Source organism: Oncorhynchus gorbuscha, linkage group LG12, assembly GCF_021184085.1.
Source record: "Oncorhynchus gorbuscha isolate QuinsamMale2020 ecotype Even-year linkage group LG12, OgorEven_v1.0, whole genome shotgun sequence".
NCBI classification, from domain to species: Eukaryota; Metazoa; Chordata; class Actinopteri; order Salmoniformes; family Salmonidae; genus Oncorhynchus; species Oncorhynchus gorbuscha.
In genome coordinates, this window is record NC_060184.1 from 27,884,567 (window position 1) to 27,898,387 (window position 13,821).

Genomic DNA, 13,821 nt, shown 5'->3' on the forward strand with positions numbered 1-13,821 from the left:
CAGGTCACCTACAGATGAAGTCAGAAGTTTACATACACTTAGGTTGGAGTCATTAAAACTCATTTTTCAACCACTCCACAAATGTATTGTTAACAAACTATAGTTTTGGCAAGTTGGTTAGGACATCTACATTGTGCATAACAAGTAATTCATCCAACAATTGTTTACAGACAGATCACTTAACTTATAATTCACGGTATCACAATTCCAGTGGGTCAGAAGTTTACATACAACATAATGTATGTACCTTTAAACAGCTTGAAAAATTCCAGAAAATTATGTCATGGCTTTAGAAGCTTCTGATAAATTATGTCAATCAGCCTAAGTCAATTGGAGGTGTACTTGTGAATGTATTTCAAGGCCTACCTTCAAACTCAGTGCCTCTTTGCTTGACATCATGGGAAAATCCAAATAAAATCAGCCAAGAACTCAGAAAAAAAATTGTAGACCTCCACAAGTCTGGCTCATTCTTGGGAGAAATTTCCAAATGCCTGAAGGTACCACGTTCATCTGTACAAACAACAGTTGGCAAGTATAAACACCGTGGGACCACGCAGCCGTCATACCGCTCAGGAAGGAGACGTGTTCCGTCTCCTGGAGATGAATGTACTTTGGTGCGAAAAGTGCAAATCCCAGAACAGAAAAAGGCCCTTGTGAAGATGCTGGAGGAAACGGGTACAAAAGTGTCTATCCACAGTAAAACGAGTCCTATATCGACATAACCTGAAAGGCCGCTCCGCAAGGAAGAAGCCACTGCTGTAAAACAGCCATAAAAAAGCCAGACTACGGTTTGCAACTGCACATGGGGACAAAGATCGTACTTATTGGAGAAATGTCCTCTGGTCTGATGAAACAAAAATATAATTGTTTGGCCATAATGACCATCGTTATGTTTGGAGGAAAAAGGGGGAGGCTTGCAAGCCGAAGAACACCATCCCAACCATGAAGCACAGGGGTGGCAGCATCATGTTGTGGGGGTGCTTTGCTGCAGGAGGGACTGGTGCACTTCACAAAATAGATGGCATCATGAGGCAAGAGAAGCAACATCTCAAGACATCAGTCAGGAAGTTAAAGCTTGGTCGCAAATGGGTCTTCCAAATGGACAATGACCCCAAGCATACTTCCTAAGTTGTGGCAAAATGGCTTAAGGACAACAAAGTCAAGGTATTGGGAGTGGCCATCACAAAGCCCTGGCCTCAATCCTATAGAACATTTGTGGGCAGAACTGAAAAGGCATATGCGAGCAAGGAGGCCTACAAACCTGACTCCGTTACACATGCTCTGTCAGGAGGAATGGGCCAAAATTCACCCAACTTATTGTGGGAAGCTACCCAAAACGTTTGACCCAAGTTAAACAATTTAAAAGGTAATGCTACCAAATGCACATTTAGTGTATGTAAACTTCTGACCCATTGGGAATGTGATGAAAGAAATAAAAGCTGAAATAAATCACTACTATTATTCTGACATTCTTAAAATAATGTGGTGATCCTAACTGACCTAAGACAGGCTCTTTACTATGATTAAATGTCAGGAATTGTGAAAAACTGAGTTTAAATGTATTTGGCTAAGGTGTATGCAAACTTCCAACTTCAACTGTACTTCACTAGGGAAGAATAGACAAGCAGGGCTGGAGAATGTGCAGTAAGGTGGATGAGGACAATCAGTACCACTATACCTGGGTCCAGTCCGGGAAGTGAGATTAATACACTGAGGAGAATGGACTGGGATGGACCATGTTGACCAGGATCAAATAGATAACTCCCTGTGTTTATATGTGTTATAGCTATAGGTGTATAGTGTAAACATGTGGCTGGGAACAAGCCTATACATCCTCGAGTAAACTCTCTCCCTTACAAGTGGGACAGTTACGTAGACTGTTTTAAAAGCTGTTTGGAGTAGTAGTAGCTTTCAGCTTTTCGACGGAGTATTGGCTGGGCCACAGGCCAGCAACTGGTGCTGGTCCGGGTGGCTTTACTTACCTTACTCAAAATCTGTATGACGTCGCCCTCTTTCAGTGTCAGCTCATCTTGGTTTGTGGCTTCAAACGCAAATGTGGCCTTGCAGTATTCTTTTACTGGGGGGGGGAAGAGGAACAATACTGTTCTTGAGAAATGCATTCATTCACCAACAAAACCGACAGAATAAACAAACACATCCAATAAGAGTCAAGTTCTGCCGAGTGGCGCAGCAGTCTAAGGCACTGCATCTCAGTGCAAGAGGCGTCACTGTAGTCCCTGGTTCAAATCCAGGCAGCATCACATTGAGCCGTGATTGGGAGTCCCATAGGGCGGCGCACAATTGGCCCAGCGTCGTCCGGGGTAGGCCATCATTGTAAATAAGAATTTGTTCTTAACCGACTTGTCTAGTTAAATAAATCAAATAAAAATTAAGTGATGGATGTGTTAAGTTTATTCCTAGTGATACCGTTACGATTGGCTAACCTTAAACCTACCATTGGCTTTAAAAGTTGAACACTTAGGAAGCACAACATCCCACACCACATGACAATATATTCCACTTGAACCTCAATGGAAGAACAACATTTTACAATCACAATATAAAAAAAACACCATAAATGTTGTGCTATGATTATCAAGTGTTGGACAATGGTCCTTAAGGGCATGACAAAACACACACATTGGGGCCATGACAAAACACACCTATTGTACTCTCGGAGAACATAACACGAGATGTCAGTTTGTGTTTAAGTCACTTCTAATCATACACACTGGGACCTTTACCCCCCCCCCCTTACCTTTTGCTTTGCTGTCCCCCTCTGCTTTCTGTGAGTCTGTCACGTTGGAATGGGCGGGCTTTGCGGCAGATGGTAATAATGGGATTGGCTAAAATGAAGCAAACCACAGATGGATTTACTGACATGATTGGATGCACAGTATAATGCTCAGATGGTCCCCACCAATGAGAGACTAGGCATGCCTGACCGGAATGAACACTGAGCACAGGGTCATCAGTGGACTCACCGATTGGTCAAAAGACAGTGCGTTAGTCAGCGTGCAGGTCAGTGTTTGTGAAGAGTATGCCAGTCTGCTACAGAGTATGTCATATGGGTTATATGACTTAAGCTGAAACGTAGACCAACATCAGGAAGCCTTTGTTAGTTACTGAGTGACCAGACAGATAAGTGGTAGAGTCAGGCAGGCCCACGCTTATTCTGTGTTTTGTCTCAGCTAAGGTGAATGTCCTCTAGATTATGAGTAACAAGCTGTTGAGTCACGAGGAGAGAGAGAGCACGAGCGAAAAAGAGAGTGAGCGCGAGAGAAAAAGAGAGCGAGCGCGAGCGAAAAAGAGAGCGAGCGCGAGCGACAGAGAGCGAGCGAAAAAGAGAGTGTGAAAAAGAGAGCGAGCACGAAAAAGAGCGAGCGCGAGCTAAAAAGAGCGCGAAAAAGAGAGCGAGCGCGAGCGAGGGCAAAAAAAGAGAGCGCGAGCGAAAAATAAATATTGCCCTCAGATATGAGGCCAGGAAACTAGGTCAGTCAGAGCGAGAGCGAGCGAAAGAGCAGTGAGCGAGCAGAGAGCGAGCGAGCGAAAGAGCAGTGAGCGAGCAGAGAGCGAGCGAGCGAAGAGCGAGGGAGCGAAAGAGCAGCGAGCGAGCGAGCGAAAGAGCAGCGAGCGAGCGAGCGAAAGAGCAGCGAGCGAGCGAGCGAAAGAGCAGCGAGCGAGCGAGCGAAAGAGCAGCGAGCGAGCGAGCGAAAGAGCAGCGAGCGAGCGAGCGAAAGAGCAGTGAGCGAGCGAGCGAGCGAAAGAGCAGTGAGCGAGCGAAAGAGCGAGCGAAAGAGCAGCAGTGAGCGAGCGAAAGAGCAGTGGAGCGAGCGAAAGAGCAGCGAAAGAGCAGAGCGAGCGAAAGAGCAGGGCGAGCGAAAGAGCAGAGAGCAGCGAAAGAGCAGAGGAGCGAGCGAAAGAGCAGAGAGCAGCGAAAGAGCGAGCGAGCGAAAGAGCAGCGAGCGAGCGAGCGAAAGAGCAGTGAGCGAGCGAGCGAAAGAGCAGTGAGCGAGCGAAAGAGCAAAGAGGAGCGAGCGAGCGAAAGAGCAGTGAGCGAGCGAAAGAGCAGAGGGCGAGCGAAAGAGCAGAGAGCGAGCGAGCGAAAGAGCAGTGAGCGAGCGAAAGAGCAGTGAGCGAGCGAAAGAGCAGTGGGCGAGCGAAAGAGCAGAGGGCGAGCGAAAGAGCAGAGGGCGAGCGAAAGAGCAGAGGGCGAGCGAAAGAGCAGAGGGCGAGCGAAAGAGCAGAGGGCGAGCGAAAGAGCAGAGGGCGAGCGAAAGAGCAGAGGGCGAGCGAAAGAGCAGAGGGCGAGCGAAAGAGCAGAGGGCGAGCGAAAGAGCAGAGGGCGAGCGAAAGAGCAGAGGGCGAGCGAAAGAGCAGAGGGCGAGCGAAAGAGCAGAGGGCGAGCGAAAGAGCAGAGGGCGAGCGAAAGAGCAGAGGGCGAGCGAAAGAGCAGAGGGCGAGCGAAAGAGCAGAGGGGGAGCGAAAGAGCAGAGAGGGAGCGAAAGAGCAGAGGGGGAGCGAAAGAGCAGAGGGCGAGCGAGAGAGCAGAGGGCGAGCGAGAGAGCAGAGGGCGAGCGAGAGAGCAGAGGGGGAGCGAGAGAGCAGAGGGGGAGCGAGAGAGCAGAGGGGGAGCGAGAGAGCAGAGGGGGAGCGAGAGAGCAGAGGGGGAGCGAGAGAGCAGAGGGGGAGCGCGTGAGTGGAAAGTGCCAGAGATGCTGCTACTAATGGATTGACTGTGTGAACGACAGCGTAATGGAATATGCCATGTTGTAAGCTGTGGGACAAAGACTGAACCAACGCTGCCATGAAAGAGAGAACAGGGAGAAGGAGGGGGGTGAGAGAAAAGTTTCAGAGGGGGCTGAATGGAAGCTAGAAATTGTCAACTAAACCTAGAGTGTGCTATTAGCGGGACTATTAAGTTATCACTATCCATGCAAATTAATGTGACTAATTATCTGAGTGTGCTGCTGTAGTTGGGTCTCCCTCAGATACGCTGAAATATCGCCCTCAGATACAACGCCAGGAAACTAGGTCAGTCAGAGGGAGCAGGGACACTGCCTGCCTGCCATCCAACCAAAATAAAAAATAAAGGCTATCAGCTGGGGAGGAGGAAAGGTTGATAAAGATACCCAGCCAACGCTGCATCACTTCCAACCAGGACTTAAACAGTCACCACAACACTAAACAATGCTGACTGGTGGTCCCCATACAGGAGCATGTGTAATGGTGGCTGAACTAGAACTGGGACGATAAACCTGAAATGATCGACACCGACCATTTATCGTGGACATTTTGCTAATATAGTTCATTACAAGAAATATCTTACAGGGCCCTACTAGAGAAATGTGAAGTCAGAAATGAAATAAGTTTGCTAAGACGGGTGATAGTTAATGGGACAATTGATAACTACAACATTCAAAGTCTTAGTAGTTTTAAGGGTAATATATAAAAATTAAAATAACTGGTGCACATTGCTATAAACTTCTCGTTCAATTTATCTTAACTGTGATAATGCAGTCAGTTTATCTTGAAATGTATTTTTGTTCATGTCACCCAGCTTTAGGCTGAACTCAGAATGTTAGTTAATTAGTTAATGTAAAACAAGCTCATAAACCAATAATATCCAATGTAAACCTACCATATTACTTTCACCAGCATTGGTTTCAATTGCATTCCAGTTGAAATACATTTCTGACTTCAGTCATATGACCCTGAGTAAGTCAACACGCCAAACCATAAACATTCTTCCTATTGTTATACTGTTATGCAACAGACGGTTGGGAACCTTTGGAAACTTAAAAAAAACATTCCCGTCTTCCTCTCAACTGTGAATTGGTTCTCAGTGGACTTCAGTCTATTTGAAGGGGAAGCGCGTATTTGAGCCTGAACCTGTTGAGGTGCACGACACCTTGTGAGTGACAGCTCAGACAGACATCTCTGAGCACCGGATCAGCTCACTTACTTTGTCTTTCTTCTCCTCTCCCTCTGTGCTGGGCAGGCGGGCCCTTAGCTTGACCGAGCCTTCCCTGAAGATGTCCCCAAAGCCCACCCCCCGGATCTTCTTGGGCTGGGTGATCACTCCATTGCCTGGAGAGGGGTGGGTGGGGGAGGGGGGGAGCAGAGCTTCTTTACCACTGGCGTCTGTGGGAAGGACACAATGTGTGAGGCGAAGAGAACAAAGCAAAACGTGCAGAAACACACCCCCCCCCCCCCCCACACACACACACACACACACACACACACACACACTAATGGTGTGCAGGTCAGCTGTTTGTTCACCCACACCTGCTAATAACCCATCTGAAACCACCTGACTATATGTGATAAAGTGATAATCTGAGGCCCTCAGTCAACCATAACCTACAAATATAGAAAGGGGAGGGTCCAGGATTTTTGGGGGGGCCTGATTTAGATACGTTTCTGCTTATAATCTCCGCCATTTTGGTAGGCTGTGTTAGTGAACTTGTTGATAACTAGATACAAGTAGCTTATCTTTTGTCATCATATTTAGCCCTAGAAGACTAAATAAAGCCTTGCTCAACATAATAATGTAATAGATGGATATAGAATGAATGCTTTAATCCAGTTGACATCGGTAATGTTCTGTCACCTTTCGTGGAGCAAAGAAGCGTAGGTACTGGGGAGAAAATACAATAAACCCCCCCAAAAAAACATTTAAAAATAAAATGAAGAAAAATAAATAAATATAATACAAAATAAAAATAATTCAGGAAAGATTTCTCTGTGCAAAATGTCAAAATGACATCAGTTTGACGGGTTTTAAGAAAAAAGAAAGCTGTGAAAATGACTTGTTTCTGATAAGATTTCAGTTTGGCTTTGATGCATATTTTATGTGGTCGAAATACTATCCGCTCTTATGATGAAGGCGACACCTCTACAGATGGTATCTAACTGAGCATTGCATTCTCTCAAGATACAGAATGAAATACATCATATTTCTCCACACCTGTGAATCATTTTACTGCCAGAAATGCTTAATTCTGCAGGAGTTAATATTAGGGCTATGAGAGATTATAGACCTATAGTCAGTGTCCAGATTTCCATTTAACCTATCGAAACTGTGGGCTACAGTTCCCTTGACATGCAATAAGCCTATTTGAAGTCCTGTCTTGTGACTGTCGGATTTGTATTGCGCCTCACAATCACCACATAACATAGCTGGCACTGATGTCCTCTTTTACCACGTCACCAAATATTTTCCAAACATTTACCTGTGGTAAACTCAATTGATTGGACATGATTTGGAAAGGCACACACACCTGTCTATATAAAGGTCCCACAGTTGACAGTGCATGTCATGAGGTTGAAGGAATTGTCCGTAGAGCTCCGAGACAGAATTGTGTCAAGGCACAGATCTGGGGAAGGGTACCAACAGATTTCGGTGGCATTGAATGTTCCCAAGAGCACAGTGGCCTTCATCATTATTAAATGGAAGAAGTTTGGGCCACCAAGACTCTTTCTAGAGCTGGCCGCCCGACCAAACTGAACAATCAGGGGAGAAGGGCCTTTGTCAGGGATGTGACCAAGATCCCGATGGTCACTGACAGAGCTCCAGAGTTCCTCTTTGGAGATGGGAGGATCTTCCAAAAGGACAACCATCTCTGCAGCACTCCACCAATCAGGCTTTTAAATGGTAGAGTGGCCAGACGGAACCCACTCCTCAGTAAAAGGCAAATGTCAGTTGGCCAAAAGACACCTAAAGGACTCTCAAGACCATGAAAAACCAGATTCTCTGGTCAGGTGAAACAAAGATTGAACTGAATGACAAGCGTCACATCTGGAGAAAACCTGGCACCATCCCTACGGTGGCAGCATCAAGCGGTGGGGTTGTTTTTCCAGTAGCATGGACTGAGAGACAGATCGAGTGAAAGAAGAACAGAGCAAAGTACAGAGAGATCCTTGATGAAAACCTGCTCCAGAGAGCTCAGGATCTCGGAAGGTGAGCCTTTGCTCCAGTCTAACAGGACAACAAAACCTAAGCACACAGCAAAGACAACGCAGGAGTGGCTTCGGGACAAGTCTCTGAATGTCCTTGAGTGGTCCAGCCCTGACTCGAACATCTCTGGAGAGACCTGAAAATAGCTGTGCAGCCTGACAGCGCTTGAGAGGATCTGCAGAGAATGGGAGAAACGCCCCAAAAACAGGTGTGGCAAGCTTGTGGCGTCATACCCAAGAAGACTGGAGGCTGTAATCGTTGCCAAAGGTGCTTCACCAACTGAGTAAAGGTACTGAATACTTATGGAAATGTGATATTTCAGTATTTTTATATATTTTCAAAAATGTCTAAAAACCTGTGTTTGCTTTGTGAATATGGGGTATTGTGTGTAGATTGATGGGGGGGGGGGGAATGATTTAATCCATTTTTGAAATAAGGCTGTAACGTAACAAAATTTGGTTAAAAGTCAAGGGGTCAGAATAGTTTCCGAATGCACTCATCGCAACAGGTAGGCTGTCGCCGTCTCTCATGTAGACACAATCATTTAAACACAAAGGCCTGGAGATTCAGTCAAGAAGCTACATTCTTTAGCAGCACTAACTTGTTATGACACGCTCTGCTTAAACATGAGTCACGCCTTCATTACTGAAGCTCTGCCAGCTCCACAATTACCGGCTTCATCTGTTAAGTCATTTGTCTGTCCGTCTGCGTTCGTCTCCATCTCTTTGACGAAGTTGGAGGGAAACAGTCCTGATTTGCCATTCATGGTTCCACTCCACCAGCCTTCCTCCACCTGGAACGACCAACCAGAAGCCAATGAATACCTGATCACCTTCGAATAAATGCCTCATAAATCACCTTATGATAATATAATAGACCTTATCATAAATCACAACAGCCTAAGATACTATTAGCTGTCACAATTTGCATCCAATGTAATGGTAATATGTAAACAGAATTAAAATGATCAGATAGTTACAGAGATCATGGCAATTTTCTTTTATTCTCCAATGCAAAACTTAACCTTAAAAAAATATTTAAAAAAAAATACAAATCAATTCTCAACAGAACAATGAGTCTAACAAGGAGATATGAAATAAAGCACAGGTAAGGAAACGCAATGCAGGAAAGTCATTACGAGCAGCGGAAATAGCTCAATGCAGGGCAGTGTAACGAAGCACTAGCCTTACCTCCTCATTGATGTCGATGATATCCCCTATCTTCAGCTCCAGCTCATCCTCGTTCTGGGGCACGTATTCAAACAGAGCCCTGCACTGCCGCTTCTTAGGTTCTGCAACCACAAAAGACAGGAGTCTGAGAAGACTGGGAACACCAGTTACACCAGTCTGCTCGCTGCTCAATGGGCCACCTCAAGGCTTCAACTTCCTGGACGCACGTGTGTGTACCCTGATGTCCTGAGGAGGGCAGTAGTGATGGGGGAAAACATCTATACAGTTCGGGATATTATTTTTGATGCTATCGTATCGTTTTGACAATATCGCAATATTCTTTTTGAGCTAGTTGGCTGTAACTGCACAAAAACTCCCAATATTTTTCCTTCACAGCTTGTTCTCCAGCTTCTTAGATAGGGAGCAAATTAGTTTTCAGCACTTTTACTTCTATGACTGATCAAAACTAGTTCTCATTGCTCTCTTGTCCCTCTGCAGCAGACATATGGTGAGCAATAGGTTTTGACCATGGAATCGCAATAAAATCACAGTATTGAATTGCAATACATATAGAATTGCCATTTAAGTATAGTCTCCCGGGGTCCTTTGCAACTCCCAGCCCTAGAGGGTGTCTGAATCTAAGAAGTGGATGAGAATACTCCCCTCCTGCAAGAAGCACTATGAGACTGTCAGCAAGGTGTTCCTGTGGCAGTTCAAAGCTGCACAGAGGGGATGTGTCCCAATAATATCTCCTTACTCCTGAAGTGTACTCTCATTCACCACTTCCCACAAATCAGTTCCTTTCAAATCAGTGAATGGAAGTGAACAAGTGCACATTTTGGGAGGAAGGAGAGATAATTGGGACTTAGCCAGGGTAAACTAGACTGCAAGAAGTCACCTCACAGAGGAGACCTAACGGCCGCTCACTAGAACTGCACTAACACTAGGACCCATGTGTATAGGGCCTGAAACTAACTTTTTGGCCCACCACCAGCCAATGACGAAATTCACCCTCCCCTCAGACATTTTACCAGCATTTGACTGGTGGTCGAATACTAATTTCAGGCTCCAGAGTGTTTTTGTTCATTCCAATATACTGTTCTCTGAAAACTTTTAGCAACAGGTGGCAAGAGCGCCACTACAGTCAGTGTGCATCACTGTCAGACCAAGTGCTGCTGTTAATACAATCACACACACGCCTCTGCAGAGACAGACGATCACTTTAATGCTGCATTTCAATAGGGACTACTTGGCATTCACGTTACCCTGCTGTTGACAGTTTAAATCAAGTTATATTGACAAATGTCACAAGAGAATGGTTGTGTAGGCTATACAAAAGACTCAAGGTAGAAGAAAAGCCTCCATGACTAGCAAATACAGTAGCAGGTGATATATAGCCAATATCCAGTATCCACCTAGAATCTATGACACACTTCAGAGAAGAGAAAACTGATTTATTTCCTCCCACAGTGAGATGGAAAGCAGTTTATTCTGAGTGTTATATTGAAGTAGCGATACTCAAGAGAGGAACATAACCTCTGTTGGTTTACAATATTAAACAAATAAGCATTCTCTTAGTCTTCTTGACACCTTCTCTTGCTTGTTGTGGGTAGTAAAGGAAAAATGAATAACTAAGATACTTCAACTTCAATACCTTAAAGTCCTGCTTCAAGGGCCCAATGAGAGAATCTTCATTGAAAGTGCTTTTTAGTCCAGGAATAAGCTTAGGAACCAATTCAGAGACAAAACAGTACATGCATGTCTAAATATGAACAAACTATTTAAATGAATACATCCACTTGTCTTAATGCTATCATTACTGGGAAATCTAGTTAGAGCCACAACTCAAGAGTCATTCAGTATTGGCATTACATATTTTAATGTGTGGGTTCCATCTGTGTGCAGTAGGCTTTAGTCTATGGTAGATTAAAGGGATACTTTGGGATTTTGGAAATTAAGCCCTTTATCTACTTCCCCCGAGTCAGATGAACTCTTAGATACCATTTTTATGTCCGCATGCTAGCTGTTCCCATAGACTTCCAATTAATGCGCTAACGCTAGTTAGCAATTGCGGCAACGCTAGTTAGCAATTGCGGCAACGCTAGTTAGCAATTGCGGCAACGCTAGTTAGCAATTGCGGCAACGCTAGTTAGCAATTGCGGCAACGCTAGTTAGCAATTGCGGCAACGCTAGTTAGCAATGGCGGCAACGCTAGTTAGCAGCTTCTGTGAGTTAATCTGACTCTGGGGAAGACGATAAAGTGTTTTTGACAAAACCATAAATATCCCTTGAATTCCACAAAAATGAATGGGGGGGGCTAGGCATTCCTCCAAGTTTTTTTTATGTAGTGCTTGAGTAGAGACATCTACAAGTGTTCCTAAACAATAAAAGCACAGCCAACTGTTAACACACACAACTGACTTACTCTTCTTGAGACCCCGGGGCTGTGAGTGTGGCTGGAAGCCCCCAGCTGGGATGCCGTAGGTGCTCATCCGCTGGACCAGGTTGGCCACATTCCCTGCACTCTTCTCTCTCCGCTGGGGCTGCGTCTCCTCCTTGGCCTCCTCTTTTGTCACATTCACCTCCTTGGGCTCCTTCTTCATCTCCTGCCACCAGAGACACCACACACAGCGGAGAGGACAATGATTAATTTAGGCTAATTATAAAAAGGATCACTTACATTTAGCCTACACTGATCTTGCTGATAGTGGCTGTTTTGAAGAAGGTTTTGCTAGCAATGATTGTGATGTGTTTTTCTTAAACTAATTTTGTAAAAATGCACTGTAGTTTAATTGACTAAAATGTGAATGTAGTATCAATCACATAATGAAATTCCCATATCATGATGATGTCTGCTGATTTTCTGTGCTCTGTGAGCTAGCTAGCCAACTCCTCCTGGGGCTGCATTTAGATAAGGTTCGCGAGGCTGCAGTTTCAGCGTAGACTCAATGATATTGTGAGGAGGTGGGCACGAGAGGTAGGCCTACTGTATTGAGTTCAGTTCGGGAGATTTTATTTGACACAGTGTGTATTCTCAAGATATTCTCTTGAGATGTTCAATACGTCCATAGTTTCATATGGGAATAGAAACTGCAGGGCACTATTTGAATTAGTGATGCACCGATATGAAATTTTTTGGCCAATACCGATAATCAATATTTTCCTTGCAAAAAAAACAAAACGATACTGATAACCGGTATTAAATTTGTTTACGGCCTTTTAAGTATTCCAGTACAGTTAAATAGTAAACACACACACACACACACACACACACACACACACACACACACACACACACACACACACGGACGCAGCGGTCTAAGGCACTGCATCTCACTACAGTCCCTGGTTCGAATCCAGGCTGTATCACACCCGACCGTAATTGGGTGTCCCATAGAGCGGTGCACAATTGGCCCAGCGTCGTGCGGGCCGTCATTGTAAATAAGAATTTGTTGTTAACTGACATGGCTAGTTAAATAAAAGGTTACACGCAAACAAAAAGTCATTCTGTTGGCATTTACGTATGTCCCCATTACCAGCTAAACATAATCAAAGCCTATTTCTTTCACTTACTTGCTGTGCTGTTTTGTTTTGTTGTTCATTTGTTCCATTCTGAACCAGGATTTCTATGGAACGCCATTTGAAGTGTCAAATAACACGACATAATCTGTTTCAGTAGCATAGCTAGGTGTCATCTAAAATAACCCTAATGTATTAACTTATTTAACATATCTATGTGAAGCTAGCCAAAATAAGGATTACCCACAATAGTGGACTTTGTGGTTAGCATTCAAAAAAGTATGGAATAATTCTAGAGGTCGACTGATTTTGATTATTCAACGCCGATAAAGACTATTGGAGGACCCAAAAAAAGCCAATTCCGATTAATCGGACGATTTTTAAAATGTATTTGTAATAATGACAATTACAACAATACTGAATGAACGCTTACTTCAACTTAATATAATACATCAACAAAAATCAATTTAGCCTCAAATTAATAATGAAATATGTTCAATTTGGTTTAAATAATGCAAAAACAGTGTTGGAGAAGAAGGTAAAAGTGCAATATGTGCCATGTAAAAAGCGAACGTTTAAGTTCCTTGCTCAGAACATGAGAACATATGAAAGCTGGTGGTTCCTTTTAACATGAGACTTCAATATTCCAAGGTAAGAGGTTTTAGGTTGTAGTTCATATAGTATTTATAGGACTATTTCTCACTATACCATTTATATTCCATATACCTTTGACTATTGGATGTTCTTAAAGGCACTTTATTATTGCCAGTGTAACAGTATAGCTTCCGTCCCTCTCCTCGCTCCTACCTGGGCTCAAACGAGGAACACATCAACAGCCATCCTCGAAGCAACGTTACCAATGCAGAGCAAGGGGAACAACCACTCCAAGTCTCAGAGCGAGTGACGTTTGAAACGCTATTAGCGCTCACCCCGCTAACTAGCTAGCCATTTCACATCAGTTACACCAGCCTAATCTCGGGAGTTGAAAGGCTTGAAGTCATTAACAGCGCAATGCTTGAAGCACAGTGAAGAGCTGCTGGCAAAACGCACGAAAGCGCAGTTTGAATGAATGCCTACGAGCCTGCTGCTGCCTACCATCACTCAGTCAGACTGCTCTATCAAATATCAAATCAGACTTAATTATAACATAATAACACACAGAAATACGAGCCT

The 13,821-nt window shown here is 44.3% G+C and overlaps 1 protein-coding gene across 3 annotated transcripts in view; it reads right to left on the reverse strand.

Moving 5' to 3' along the window:
- The window catches only part of LOC123990807 (CD2-associated protein), a 76,641-nt gene that overhangs the window by 29,903 nt on the left and 32,917 nt on the right, over positions 1-13,821 (reverse strand). For 2 of the 3 annotated variants that reach the window (XM_046291691.1, XM_046291690.1), the window contains exons 3-9: positions 11,555-11,735; positions 9,151-9,251; positions 8,633-8,753; positions 5,966-6,144; positions 2,985-3,086; positions 2,759-2,846; positions 1,983-2,077 (exon numbers count right to left, since the gene is read on the reverse strand). In XM_046291691.1, coding sequence (XP_046147647.1) covers positions 1,983-2,077; positions 2,759-2,846; positions 2,985-3,086; positions 5,966-6,144; positions 8,633-8,753; positions 9,151-9,251; positions 11,555-11,735 — 867 coding nt within the window. The remainder of the gene's footprint in view (positions 1-1,982; positions 2,078-2,758; positions 2,847-2,984; positions 3,087-5,965; positions 6,145-8,632; positions 8,754-9,150; positions 9,252-11,554; positions 11,736-13,821) is intronic. The other variant, XM_046291692.1, reaches the window with a different exon arrangement.